Source organism: Dromiciops gliroides, chromosome 3 (assembly GCF_019393635.1).
Source record: "Dromiciops gliroides isolate mDroGli1 chromosome 3, mDroGli1.pri, whole genome shotgun sequence".
Lineage (NCBI taxonomy): Eukaryota > Metazoa > Chordata > Mammalia > Microbiotheria > Microbiotheriidae > Dromiciops > Dromiciops gliroides.
In genome coordinates, this window is record NC_057863.1 from 510,970,312 (window position 1) to 510,985,935 (window position 15,624).

At 38.4% G+C, this 15,624-nt stretch overlaps 1 protein-coding gene across 1 annotated transcript in view; it reads left to right on the plus strand.

Moving 5' to 3' along the window:
* The window catches only part of DEUP1 (deuterosome assembly protein 1), a 145,062-nt gene that overhangs the window by 114,981 nt on the left and 14,457 nt on the right, over window positions 1-15,624 (plus strand). Inside the window, exon 12 of the mRNA XM_043996434.1 lies at window positions 4,125-4,324. Coding sequence (XP_043852369.1) covers window positions 4,125-4,324 — 200 coding nt within the window. The remainder of the gene's footprint in view (window positions 1-4,124; window positions 4,325-15,624) is intronic.

Consider the following 15,624-nt stretch of genomic DNA (forward strand, 5'->3'; position numbering starts at 1 on the left):
AGGACATCCTAATTTACATTCCTCCTCTCTACTGAAATAGAAACCCTTGTGAAAGTCCCTAAGCATAATACTAAAGTGTCTGGAGTTATAGAGAAACAGATGGATGATAGGGCTGCAATGAGCAGTGTGGTATAATAGAAAAGTTGCTAAACTGGGAACCCAGAAAACCAAGTTCTGCTCCCATTTTTGATACTAGCTAACTACATCATCTTGGGCAAATCACTTAACATCTCTGTGCCTCAATTTCTGTATCTAGAAGATGAGAGGAGTTAAATTGAATGATACCTGAAGTTTCTTCCAACTCGAACATTCTGTTTAATTCTTAAGAAGGCATTTCATAATGAGAAATTTTCAGATGTGCATTAAATGGATGTGGAGCATACAAACATTAAAACTCATCTTAATTCAAGCCTATCTTATTATAGATCCTGAGAACTACATAAATATATTAATATTTACTATGTTAGTATGCATTTAATAAGCAAATCAGCAAACATTTATTAAGTTCCTATCTATGCTAGGCACTATTTTAGTTGCTGGTAATAAAAAATAAAAGTGAGGCAGTCCCTGTCCACAAAGAGTTTACATTCCACATATTGTACATATGTAGGTCTATACAAAATAAATACAAAATCATTTGTAGGGAGAGAGATCCTGAGAGTTTCATGTAGAAGATGGTACTTGAGTAGAGTTAAGAAAACTATAAATTCTAAGACAGTGGTGGGGAGAAGATACTTTACAGGCATGGGTGCAGAAGCATAGAGATGGGAGAGAGACTGTCATTTTTGATGTACTATATTGTGAAAAGGTCAATTTGACTGGATTGTTTAATGTGTAGATGGAAATCAGTCACAAGCATTTATTAAGTGATTACTGTGTGCTAGGTACCATGCTGAGTGCTAGGGACACAAATAAAGGCAGACACCCAGAATTATAAATAGACTGGAAAGGTATGTTATCGACAAGTTAAGAGCTTCAGATGTTTTATATTTTATTTTAGAGGTAATAGGGAACCATAGTTTATTGAGTAGAAGAGTGACCTGGTCATACTTTTTTTTTTTAGAATAGAATTTTATTTTCCAAAATATATGTAAAAACAAATTTTAACATCAATTTTTTAAAAAAAAAATTGTTCCAACTTCTCTTCCTCCTCTATTCCCACCCCCACCCACTAGAACTCAAGCATTTCAAAATAAATTATACATGAGTAGTCATGGAAAACATTCCCACATTAGCTAGGTTGTGAGGAAAAAACAGTCAAAAAACTCCCAAAACTTCAGACTGAGGAATTGTCAAAGAGAAAAAACATTTTTTTAAAAAATGTGTTTCCAGGGGCAGCTAGGTGGTGCAGTGGACAGAGCACCGGCCCTGGAACCAGGAGCACCCGAGTCCAAATCCGGCCCCACACACCCAACACCCACCAGCCACATGACCCCGGGCAAGCCATCCAACCCCAATTGCCTCACCAAAAAAGAAAAAAAAAAGAGAAAAGAAAAAAAATGTGTTTCCAACTATTTCAGATACTATCACTTCTTTCTCTGTAGATGGGTTGCCATACTTTTACTTTAGGAAAAAGAATTTGACAGCTGTGTGGCAGAAGAAAGAAGTTAAGCAGGGAGATCAATTAAGAGGCTCTATCAATAGTCCAGATGAAAGGTGATGAGGGCTTGCACTAAGGATGGCGATTGATATTGTGAATGGAAAACACTAGACAGATTTGAGAGGTGTTGTAAGGGTAGACACTAAGATTTGGCAACAGATTGGATTTGTGGATTAAGGGTGAGTAAGAAATTCAGGAAATCCAAAATGACACTGAGTTTGTGAAACTGGTTGACTAGGAGGATGCTAGTGCCATTGATAGATAAAGGTAAGTTTGGGTGGAAATTATGTTTAAGAGGAAAAATAATGAGTTCATTTTTGGTTATTGTTTGGGGTGCTTATGAGACATCAGGTTTGACATACCCAGTAGGCAGATGGTGATGCAGGATTGGAGCTAAGAAGAGAAATGAAGCTGGATATATAGAGCTGGAACTCATCTACACAGAGATGTTAATTAAATCCATGGGGAGGTAATGAGGTCACCTTTGGAACAGGTATAGAGAGATATGAGGGCTTGGGACAGAGCTCTGGGGTACACTCACAGTTAATGGGCATGGTATGCTTGATAATTCAGCAGAGGAATGTCCCAGTGGGTAGGAGAACCAAGAGAAAGTAGGGTCAAAAATACTCAGAGAAGAGAGGCTATACAGGAGGACAGAAGGTGGTCAGCAGCATCCAGTGCTACAGAGAGGTCAAGAAGGATGAGGACTGAGAAGATGACAATAGTATTTTGGCAGTTAAGACATTATTGGTAACTTTAAAGACAGCAGTTTCAGTTGAGTGATGAGAACAGAAGCCAGACTGCAAAGGGATGAAAAATGAATGAGAGAAGAACTCTGTGTGTGTGTGTGTGTGTGTGTGTGTGTGTGTGTGTGTGTGTGTGTGTAACACAAATATAGACAGCTTTTACTAGGAGCTTGTTTGAAAAATACAGGATGTTAGCTTGAGGCAGGGGTGTGCTAGAGCCAGCTCTGAATTGCCACAAATCAAGACTTGGTTTATTGGTTTGTTGACTGTCTAGACCTTTATAATGGTACTAATACAGATCAAACTTTTAAATTTATGAAGGCTCCCCACCCAGAGAGCCTGGTTGTTATTAAACATTTGTCAGCACACTTCTCTCTGTATTGCTCTTTAAACAATGTTTGAATTCAGCAGGAGTGCAATAGAAAACTCAGGGAATGAAGTCATCACCAGTCTAGAGGCCTGGTGACTATAGACTAACACCACCACCAACAACTAGAACTTCTATAGGTTTACAAAATGTTTTATATCCGTTATCACATTTAAGCCTTACAATATCCCTGGCTTGAAGGGATGTCAAGTGAGGGCTTTTGTAGGGATGGCAAAGACTTAGCCCTATTTGTGAACAGCAGAAAAGGAACTAATAGACAGGGAAATAATCAAAGTGATGATTCTATGGACAATCTGCTAGAGAAGATTGGTGAGGAAGAAATCGAGCGTACATTGTAAGGGTTGGTCTTAGCAAGGACCATCTGTTCATTTGAGATAGTAGTAAAAGAATAGAGGATAAGGTTAGGGATTGTTAAATGTAGAAAAGGTAAAAAGAAAGAGCTGGTGAATGACCTTCATTTTCTTTGTAAAGTAAGAATTGATGTCTTCCAATTATAGTGTTAGGGGTGAAAGTGCTATGAAACAGTTGCTGTAGCTAGTGGGTTAGAGGATCAATTTTTATTGGTGGTACTTCGTTCTTGAAGAGGACCATAACATCAGGATGATGTCATGACTTGCACTGAGTTGGATTTTAAGTGAGGGAGGGCTGTGCAAGGTCAACAACCTCACTCCTCCAGAACCATCTGGGTCCAGTGGCAAGATGTATATCAGGGAGGCAGCTAGGTAGCGCAGTGGATAGAGCACCGGCCCTGGATTCAGGAGGAACTGAGTTCAAATCCGGCCTCAGACACTTAACACTTACAAGCTGTGTGAACCTGGGCAAGTCACTTAACCCCAATTGCCTCACCAAAAAAAAAAAAAAAAGATGTATATCAGGACAACTGGAGATGGTCCCAGGTAGTTTTTAAGGCAATTGAGTAACTTCCCCAGGGTCACACAGCTATTAAGTGTCTGAGGTAAGATTTCACCTCAGGTTCTCCTGACTCCAAGGCCAGTGTGTCACCTAGCTGCCCCAGAGAATCAATAAGGAAGGAGTAAAAGGCTTACCTTGTTATATCTAGGACATAACTTTGCAACTAATAATCTATAAGTTTTCTGTGCTCATGACTCTTATGCTATATGGATTCATATAGTAAAGAACTATTTAATAAAATTGTATAGGCAAAATTCTTGACCTGGAAAGAACAATTAATATCACACTCATAAAGCTATCATACTCTATTATACAAAAATTCTGTGGGGAAATAGGGAATTAAATCTTCAGATGGTATGCATGAGTAAAACCAGTTATGATATGGGTAAATAGTTACTTGCCAATAGACTTAACTGACTTCACAGAAACTATGTACTACTAATAAAAAAAGCATCTAATATTTTATTTCCATCCTCAGAATGTAGATTACTGTAACAAGGAGCATGCAAGGTACACAGCTTCTATCAACAAACTTGAGTATGAGAATGAAAGACTGCGAAGTGATCTTGCCAAACTTCAGGCTAATGGAAAACCACCATGGACCAATCCAACTGCATATGATGAAACCATAAGACAAGCCTATCAAGTCCAAATAAAGATGAAAGAAAATGAAGATAGGTATGCATTTTAAATTGAATATGGAATACGCATTTTTCACAAATAAACTAAAATATTAAATTTAATTTTAAAGAATTCAAACTATTATTTTCCATATTTTTGTTCACTCATCCCAAAAATCAAGCCATAATGATACTAATATTAATTTTGTTATCATAACTATTTTAGAAACATAACCCAATGATGAAGGCTAAAGATATCACTATAGAAGATATTAACCTCAATATTGATCTATTTTCATAAGATTCTAGAATATTAACCATAATATTTTGATAAGATAATATTTTTAGTATAGGAAGGTGATAGTCACTAAGCAGGTATCAGTAGGATGTGTTTTGGATTGTTATTCCTGTAGTAGTGAATGGGGTATTTATCCCACTTTGGGCAGCTAATCTACTCCATTAGTTTGCTGTGAAACAAAAGGTATTTTTTTTTTATTTTCTGGGTGAAACTAGCATTTATGAAGATTAAACTACAATTACTTATATCTTATTGGCTCCATACTTTTTTTAAAAATTGCTCGATGCAAAACTATTTTAATCTGGCAATTATGGAATTAGAATAGATTTGTTCAATGAAAGAATCTTAAGTCTAGAAGATTCTCAAGGTACCTTCTAGCACATCTACAATTTTTGAGTACCAGTATGTCCTAGACTATACTTATCTTGATATCTCTGCTCACAACGTCATATTTAGCATCAAAATACCAAAACAGTAGGTCGATCACTTAAGTGATATGATTTATTAGTAGAATAACTAGTAATTTATTCAAGCAACATGTAATCACTTGAAGTACTCAAGCTCACAACCTCATTTAGTATAGGTCGTCTAGCACAGTGAATCAGAGTTTGCCTCAGTGTCAGAAAGACCTCAAGTTTCAGTCCTGCCCCATCCATATGGGCTCTGTGACCCTGGGGAAGGCATAAAAATGATAACTGCATCAGACAACTCACTGAAACTTGTAAAAGTTGTAGAGTGGGTGCTAGCCTCCATTGCTAGAAATAGTTTTCTCCCCAGGATTTCCCTATGCCATATGTGCCTACCATATAAAAAAAAAAAACATTAAAGTAGGTGTTTAGGTATCTACTGCTCTCCCAGCAACTTACAGTCTCTGGATAGACAAATGGCTAAAGATTTATTATTTGCTTCTACATTAATAGCTATTAATCTTATAAGAGATCAGCCTCCATTGTAGTTGAGCATGCTCACTGGACTCTTAATTAATTGTTATTCATTGCGCATATTTTACTTTTCTAGATCATAGGATCCCAGATTTAGAACCAGAAAGGCCTCAGACTGGATCATCTAGTCCAAACCTCTTATCTTGTACATGAGAAAACCGAGGCCTAAAGAGTACCAGTGACTTGTTAATAACACACAGGTTTTATAAGTGGTAGAGCCAGAATTTTGACCTGGGCGCTATGGCTCCAAAACTTGTGACAAACAATGTATATAGGGAGAACAGAAGAGGCTTGTTCTTCGCAGGAATGCTGAACAAGGATCAGTGATTCTGTTATTGGCAAGAATGCGTAATAAATGTAGGAATTAAGAACAAAAGAGCTAAGATAGGCAATAACCCTAAGACTTCTACCATCTCTTTTGTTCTTGCTCCCAGAATGTTTTGTTTGGCCACAGGAAAAAGGTGGAAACTAAGGGAAGCATCATCACACCCACACACTTCTTTCCAATTTGTGGGGGGAGGGGGCAAAGCCCCCCAAATTGTTGAGGGAATGCAGACTGATAAACATGGATCTGATATGAGTTAAAAGGTATTTCCTAAACCCAAGTCGAAAACTTGACTGGGGGAGGGGGGTAGCTAGATGGTGTAGTGGATAAAGCACCGGCTCTGGATTCAGGAGGACCTGAGTTCAAATCCAACCTTACAAAACAAAACAAAAAACCCTGGCTGAACCTGGAAATTTGAGTGACAACAAAAGTCAGTCAAAAATCAAAAAACAAAACAGACCTAATCCAACCTAGAAAGCTACTGATGTTTTTTTGCTGACTGCCTGGCTGGATGTAGCTGTAATAGTCTCATGTGCCAAGACAAGTCAGACTAAGGGAGCTTAACCCCAGAACATGGTAGCAGAAAACCAAAAATGGCCTGAAAAGGTAGAATAACTGAAGACTGATAAGTGAGAATGAGAATGCAGTTCAGCAAAATGCAACAAGGAACCAGCAGGGGCAGCATAACATCCAGCAAGGAGCTTTCAGAAAGGCACAATGCCCAGTAGAGAACAGCATTATGTCATCATCAGAAAACAACACTGGCTCTACAGCACTGGAACTGTGAGATGCTCCAGCCATATGTTGGCCATCATCACATGTCCCTATGTAAATGCCCCTTCATATATATGCATCTCCAGGTTTTTTCCTTGGTTATGCGTTCTCTGCTATATGCACACCCTACTGGTGATGGGAAAGTATATAAATCCCTGTGGGTTTGAGGGCATCTTTTCATGTTACTCTAAGGGCTTGAAAGCATCTTTTCTCATTACTTAATTTGTTCTACTGGTTGATTAAATGTATTTTGCTTTCAACAAATGTGTCCTATCTACTTAGCTTTAAAAAAGCAAACATGGGTGGGGATTCATGAGCCACAATTTTGAGATGGTGCTAACCTATAAAGTGGCTCAAACACAGTATAGGTTTCTGGATTCTTAAAATCTGGGGGAAACAGTACTATGTAATAAAGAAGGTACCAGGGTGAGTAAATTATGATCTTAAGAGAAAGGATGAAATCTTTTCAATTCATTGGGTAAGAAGGATAAAGAATAAATCAAGAGGGCACTTTATCTTCAAAAAACACTTGGCATTTATCCTCAAAAGAACAAATGACATTTGGAACATCTGCTTTGTGTTCAGTGTAAATAGACATTATGTACAAGGTGATTGAAAAATAACTGGTCTTGCTGCAAGTAAATATACCCAGTTACCTACCCAATTATTCTTTTCCAGATGCTTTCAAGTCAATTCAACCCATATTTATCAATCACTTGCTATGTGTAGAGCAGTATGTTAAGCATCAGTAGAAACCCAAGCATATATAAGACATTGTCTACTAGATTATGAGCACCACGAGGACTCTGATTTAATCTTTCTTCTTTCCTCTGTACCTACAACAGCATTCTACATAAAATATACACTTAAACATTTGTTGAATTTGAGGTTGCTGGAATCCTTGTCTTCAAAGAAGCTTATCTAGCAGAGGGACAAGATATATAACATACTAATATATATACATATACATGCAAGTAACTATAACATAAAATAGAAGGTGATATATACATAAGAGAAATACAAAGTTGTTAGGTGAAGCCTGAGCTAGAAAATGCCATTTCTGGCTGAGGGAATCAGGGAAGGCATTATTGAAGAGGTAGCATTTGAACTGGGTCTTTTTTTTGTTTTGTTTTATTTTGTTTTGTTTTTTGTGGGGCAATGGGGGTTAAGTGACTTGCCCAGGGTCACACAGCTAGTACGTATCAAGTGTCTGAGGCCGGATTTGAACTCAGGTACTCCTGAATCCAGGGCCGGTGCTCTATCCACTGCGCCACCCAGCTGCCCCTGAACTGGGTCTTAAAAGATAGTGAGCATTTTCACAGGTAAGGTGGGGAGGAAAGCCATCTCAGACATAGAGAACAGCATGAACAAATACAGGAAAGTAGAAGTGTGGGACATTGGTTCATAGATTTAGGGCTAGAAGGGACATTACTCATTTTACAGATGAAGAAACTAAGGCCCAGAGAGGTTAAGTACCCACCTTTCCCAAAGTCAGATAGGTAGTAATAGACTCTGGGTTAAAACTCAAGTCCTGTTTCCTCCTATGGCAATTAGTCCTTTTTGTTTAAACTGTAAAGTGCATGAATGGAAATAGTGTGAAATAAGCTTATAAAGTTAAGTTAGTGCTAGACTTAAATCTCAGAGGAAGAATTCTCTGTGCATGAACTTGGGGGAGAGGGGCAGGAAGAGGGAAGCATTAAAGGGTTTTGAATGGAGAAGTTAAAATCAAATTTGTTAATAAGGAAATTAATCCGGCAGCAATTTGAAAGATGCATTCTATAGAAGGAAGCCCAGACAGGAAGAAGAATTAGAAAAGCATTGTTAGTATCCAGATAGGTGGCGATAAGGGCCTATTCTATGGTTGTGGCCTTGGCAATTGAAAGGAAGATATAAATGCTAGAGATGATGATGATTGATGATGATGAAGACGACGATGACAATGGCTAACATTTACATGGTGATTTGAAGTCTTTTAAACCTCACACCCTATGAGCCAAGTGATATGACATTACCATCCCCACTGTTTGCATACCTGTAATTTCACTGATTTATGGAACTTCTGGTGAAAAAAATTCCCTCCATCATAGCAGATTGATACCTGCACTGCAACCTGTAGATTTAGAGTTTCCAGGGCCACTGAGAGGTTAAGTGACTTGTCCACTGTCACACAGACCTAGGTGGAAATTGAACTCAGGTCTTCCTGACTCTAAGATTGGCTATCTCCCTCCTTCTTCTCTCTCACTATCTTTCTCTCTCCTCTCTTCCTTTCTTTCCCCAATTTCCCTCACCCCTCTCTTCTCTCCTTTCTCTCCCCACCTCTCTCCTTCTCTACTACACTGCTATACCTCTCCCCTTTTATAAGAAAACTGAGGCTCAAAAAATTGATTTGCCCATAAGCACACAGCTAATAAATGTTGGAGATGGTCAAGTCTCATCTAACTCTAAGACTGATGCTCTCTCTATTACATACAGCATACAACTCTTAAAAGATACTGCAAATCAGTATACTGTTCTTAACCAGCGGTCTGTGAATTTGTTTCTTAATATGTCAACAATTGTATTTAAATATAATTTGTTTCCTTTGCAATCTTATTTATTTGTTTTACATATTCTAAAACATTGCTCTGATCAGGAGGTCCAGAATAGCTAAGGGCTAGGAACCCGTGCTCTAGAAGCCATATTGAGAGGAGCTGTTAACCCACTGGATGTGGGAGGTAAGGGATAAGGAATAAAGGCTTAGAAAAGGAATAACTGGGTGAATAGTGCTTGTACCTACAGTAATGGGAAAGTAAAACAATTCAGTAAATATTAAGTGACTTTCTGGGCAATAAACTGCCAGAGACTAAGAATATAAGGATAGGTAAGACCCAAACAACCCTCTAAAGAAGTTTACAATAGAAGAGAAATGAAAAGGCATGTATGGGGGCAGCTAGGTGGCACAGTGAATAAAGCACCAACCCTGGATTCAGGAGGACCTGAGTTCAAATATGGACTCAGGCACTTGACACTTACTGGCTATGTGACCCTGGGCAAGTAACTTAACCCTCATTGCCCCACAAGAAAAATATAAAATAAAATAAAAAATAATTAAAAAAAAAGAAAAGGCACATACACAAATAACTATACTACAAAGGAAATCATAAGTTCAAAGGAGAAGTACAGACAATGTACTGGGGGAAAACTGAAGAGCAAGTTGTCACTTTTAGCCAAAGGAGGCAGGGAAATCTTTATGGAGAAGAGGTGTCAGTGGGAAGGAAGGGACTTCAACAGAGATGAGGGTGGAGAGGGGTGGAATTCATCCCAGGGATACAGACAACATGAGGGAAGGCATGGAGTTGATACAGGGCAGGATGGAAACAATGAGAGGAGTTTGGTTCAGCTAGAATGTATAGTATGTCAGCAAAGATAGGATAGGCTCTCTCTACTACATACAGCATACAACTCTTAAAAGATACTTAAAACCACTTAAAAGATAGAAGCCAAACTCTGGAGGTCCCTGAATACCAGGAACAATGGACAGAGTGATAATGAACTTGAGTCAGGAAGACATGAGTTCAAATTTGGTCTCAGACACGTATTATCACTTAACTTCTATTTGCCCTAGTTTCCTCAAATGTAAAATGGGGGGTAATAATAGTACTTACCTCCCATCGTTGTAATGGTCAAATGATACATTCATAAAGGGCTTATAAGGCACAGTGCCTGGCATATAAGAGGAATTTAATAAATGCCTATTAATAAAGCCTTTCCTCCCTCCCTTCTCTTTTTCCTTCTCAATAGGCAATGGGAGGCTGTTGAAGATTTTTCATATTAGGAAGATTACTCAAATAGTTGTGTGATCAGTGAATTGGACAGGGGGACACTGGAGGTAAAAAAAAAAAAGACCAGTTAGAGAAGGTTCCATTAAAATGGTTTGGTTAAAAAAAAATGGAAATAAGAGGCTGGATAAAAGATAGAATGTGAAGGTTGAATCCATAGGACTGGGCAATTAACTGATAGGATGGGAGAGGTAGTGGATAGAAAAGAGTCAGGGAAGATACCTTGAGTAGCAATGACAATGCAAACCAAATAAACAAGAATAAAAGCTTACAGAGATGGGAAGGTGTTTTTTTTTTTAATTTGGTGGAGGTAGCAGGAGAAGATGACTAGTCCAGTTTTCAACATGGATTTAAGGTATATGATATCTAGGTGGAGCTTTCCAATATGCAGGTAGAAATCTAAAGCTGAGGTTCAGTGGAGCTGTCCAGCCGACAGACAGATAGATTTGAGAGCCATTTGTATAGAAGCCATGGGGGTTGAAGAGGGTCCATGACAGAGTATTAAGAGACCCCCATGTCTAGTGAGTTGGAGAAGGAAAGAGAGCCAGCAGAGACCAAAAAGGGAGAAGAGGAAAATCACTAGAGTGAAGCATCACAGTTGTTAAGGAAACAGATCAAGAACTGTTGAGTGCTCTCTCTTCCCGAATACGCCCTCCTCTCTGAGCTCTCATGGCACTGTTCTTCCTTGATTCTCCATTCACTTGCCTAACCATTCTGTCTCAGTTTTACTTATAAGCTGAACTACTCTTCCGTATCATGCCCTCCAACCAAGAGTTCTGTTCTAGCCCTTCTCTATATATACTCTCTCTTGGTGACCTCATCAGCCACTCATCAAGGTTTAAACATCATCTTTATACAGATGAGTCTCTTGGATGCATACAGGATGTCTCAAAAGTCTTAATGCAATTGTAAAATTTTAATAGCTTACAACTCAAAATTAAGTTTGAATACCTTAAAACTACACTAAACCTTTTGGGACATTCTGTACATAATAGCCTTAGCATGCCCCATAGGCATCACACACTTAACATATCTAAAACTGAACTCAACATAAAAAAACCCTCAACCTCACTCATTTTATGAACTTTGCCATTTCTTTGGAGGGTACCACCTTCCTCCCAGTCACCCAGCTTTATGACCCCGAAGTTGTCCTGAATGCCCCACTCTCCTTCTGTCCCCATATCTAACCAGTCGGGTCTTGTCATTTCTACCTCTACAGCATCCATCCATCCGATATCCATTGAGTGTCCCTTGTGCACAGTACCTCATTTATAAAGTGGAGAAAAAAAATAGCCATTTGTTCGTAAACTACCTGGAAAGCCTCAGATAAACATTGCTATTACAGCACCAAGCACTGTTATTTAAACCAATAAGATTGTTACTGTGCAGTGGGAAAAAACACACAATTTGGGGCAGTTTGGATTGTTCTTTCCTCCTTTCCAAGCAAAGAGGAATGTGTTAAAAGCACCTAACAAAAACAAGACAGTAGGGGCTAAAGAAGCCAAGATGAGACGCGAAGCACTCAGCGGGAGATGATCTTAATAAGCAGTTTGAACCACGATTCTCGCTGCTGAGCTTTGTGTCCTGCCAGTTTCAGTTGTTGAAAGTTTCATTAAATTTGTTTTAATGCCTTGTCTGATTTCCCTGTTCTTCAGTGACCTGATTTTTAAAAGAAACAGCATTTCAAATGTACTGAATACATTATTACCATGTAAAATTCACTATGGGAAAGAGTTGTTTGAGATTTAAGGGCCCTGAAATCACCAATGGAAGACTGGAAAGTAGATGTTGCTCAATTAATTCTAGTCAGTCCAAGTGCCTCAGCAAAGATGAATATTAAGGGCTAAATGGAGCTTTTGGTCTAAGTTCATAAATGGGGAATAATTGAGAACTATATTTTTTTTAGCTTTCAATCAATTTCAGCTACTGTAAGGAGGGGGGAAATGTGAATGTCTGATGTTTAAAGTTCATAAACTTAGCTGTTGTCCCTTTTTTCCTCTTTAAAATTGACAAAAAAAAATAATATGATATTAAAAGAATACTTTCTCTGCTTTCAATCATGCTGCCCTTTCTTGGAGGGAGAGGTATTTGATTTGTTTCGGTTTTGTTTATTTTTTACCATTTTTCTGTTGTTCGGAGTATATTTCAGACTACTCATTTCCATTATTCAAAAATGAAACATCTACAGTTGTGTGGCCTGTGGTGGGTTACTTCTCTGGAGCTGTTCCTTTATCTGTAAAGGGAAGAGAGGGGACAAGATTATGTCTAAAGTCCCTTCAGCTCTACCTGGTCTGTAAAGTCTATGAATATCTATTTCAGAAGCAAACAAAAGGCTTAGAATTATCTTTTATTAAGTGTTATTGTTGTTCAGTCATTTCAGTCATGTCTGACTTTTCATGACCCCATTTGGGATTTTCTTGGCAAAGATACTGGAATGGTTTGTTGCATCCCTCTCCAGCTCAGTTTAGGCAAGGAACTGAGGCAAACAGGGTTAAGCAATATGCCCAGGGTCAGTATCATTAAGGTGGGATAAAAAGGAAGTCATTATCAATATTATTCATTTGCCATACTATACTTAGTACATTGTAGAATTTTACTTTGAATTTTTAGAATGTTTCACATGTTAATTTGAAAGAGCTATATGTATTATTTCAATTCAGAGAATCGCAGAACTTACTATATAACTAAATTTATTTACCAAAGAAGTTTTAAGTTCAACTATATTTATTAATATGTAAGATACACACGCAGAAAAATAAAAGCATTTGTAACTTTGAAAGGTGTATCATACACTACCATGTTTATCACTGATGACTAGGTAAAATAAAGTATAAAATCAACTCATTTTAACATATAATAATCTGGGAGGCAGAAGCAAGTTAGCTGGGGGAAGATGGAAAGCATAAACTAATATTAACTGTAATATTAATATAATATAATAATATAATTATAATATTATAATATAATATTATTAGCTTCTATTAGGATAGCTTGGCATAAGGAGATAGCATGGTCCAGTAGGGCTGGCTCTGGAATCACAGGAGACAGGTTCAAATTCCTAACCCCCTGAGACTCAGTTTCCTCGTTTATAAAATGAAGGGACTAGACTCATTGGCCCTGAAGTCTCTTCTAGCACTAGATTTATGATGTAGTTTCATTCTGGCCTATGGGTTTGTTTTTGGTTTTTTACAGGGCAATGAGGGTTAAGTAACTTGCCCAGGGTCACACAACAAGTAAGTGTCAAGTGTCTGAGGCTGGATTTGAATTCAGGTCCTCCTGAATCCAGGGCCGATGCTTTATCCAGTGCGCCACCCAGCTGCTGCTCTGGCCTCTGGGTTTGAATTCAAGATGATTCTACCCCTCATGGAGCTTATATCTTATTGGCATCAAATTCCAAGCTTCTGTCTCTATCCAAAGATTCTCAGGATTCTAGGTCTTGTTTAGGGCACCCCCAATGTGTTATTGTTGCTGGTAAACACATCTATCTAGGTGGCACAGTGCACAGCCTCATCTGGAAGACCTGAGTTTAAAGCCTGCCTCAGATAACTTATTAGTTGTGTGTCCCTGGGTAAGTCATTTTACCTCTCTAAATCTCAATTTCCTAATCTATAAAATGGGAATAATAGTAGTACTTTACCTCTCAGGGTACCTAAGGTATCTAAGGATAAAATTAGATAGTATTTGCAGAGCTTAAAGTGATATATAAATGCTAGCTATTATTATTGTTGTTATTATTTTTAGTCTTAGGTCAGTATCACTTGAACAGTGACCTAAACCCTCATTAGAGGAGCCTAAAATCAAACAGGGCTGGTCCTCTAGACCAAAGTTCTTCTGGAGTTCCAACTCCCATCTTCATTCCTTTGCAAAGGTGGTGGTACCTCAAGAGTGCATTAGCTCGGGGGCTGTTAGATGGTGCAGTGGAGGACATGGTCCCATTCATGTTCAAGAACATTTGATGTGGGTCCAGCTAAGGTGGCACAGTGAATAAAGCATTGGTCCTGGATTCAGTAGGACCTGAGTTCAAATCCAGCCTCGGACACTTGATACTTACTAGCTATGTGACCCTGGGCAAGTCATTTAACCCTCATTGCCCTGCAAAAACAGAAACGAACAAACAAACAAACAAAAGAGTGCACTAGCTCCTCAATGCTCTCACTACCTCTTACAATTCCTAGCTTGCTTCCAAGCACAACAAAATCACCACAGCATGACCTCTTGGAATCACTTTGCATGCACTTTACATTGGCTTATTTGTTGTATGTATTCCATTTTCCCATTCCTTGGCATCCAGAACTGCTTCAGTTTTGTCTTTATGTCCTCATAGAGTAGGTACTTAATATTTTTTTTAATTAAGTTGAATGGGAATTGGCCCAGATTCCCTAAAACTGTGGTAAACAGGAGCAGAATGTTAAGAAATTCTAAGCCAGGTGAGGACCAACCCAAACCCACAAGATTTAGTTAGAACCAGATTCATCTTATGATTTCAGCAAATCAAATATAAAGTTTGTGAAACAACATGATGGAATTGAGAAGATGATGGATATGGAGTCAGGAGAGAGATGGGTCTGAATCCCACCTTTATCATTACTAACTGTGGGACCACAGGCAGGTTAACTAGTGCCTCAGTTTCATCTTCCGCAAAACAGATAAGAATATCTACATTACCTAGCCCAGAGGTGATTTTGAAATAATGTACATAAAATAAATAGGAGAGGGAAGCGGCACAATACATAGAGCAACAAGCTTGCAGTCAGAAAGACATGAGTTCAAATGTGACCTCAGACATTCACTAGCTGTGTGACCCTGAGCAAGTCACTTAACCCTGTTTGGCTCTGTAAAATGAGCTGGAGAAGAAAGTAGTAAACCACTCCAGTATCTTTGCCAAGAAAACTCCTCATGAGGTCCTGAAAAATGAGACACAACTGAAAAATATTAAACAACAACAACAATATAAAGTAAACCTGAAAGCACTCCATAAAATCAGCTACTGGTGCAGCAGTAAATTGCTATTGCTTGCTACATTAAGTTCCCTCTGACACAGTCTTAAAGACTGAAAAACCCATGCAGCCTCTAGGGTGAGGCAGGAAGAATCTAAACAAGTTTGAAAGATGCCAGGATGTGAGATCTGATCAGAGATATAGAAACAGTTCTTTTCAAGGGTAAACCACTGGTTTTGTTAAGATAGGTCAACAACTTATGGGA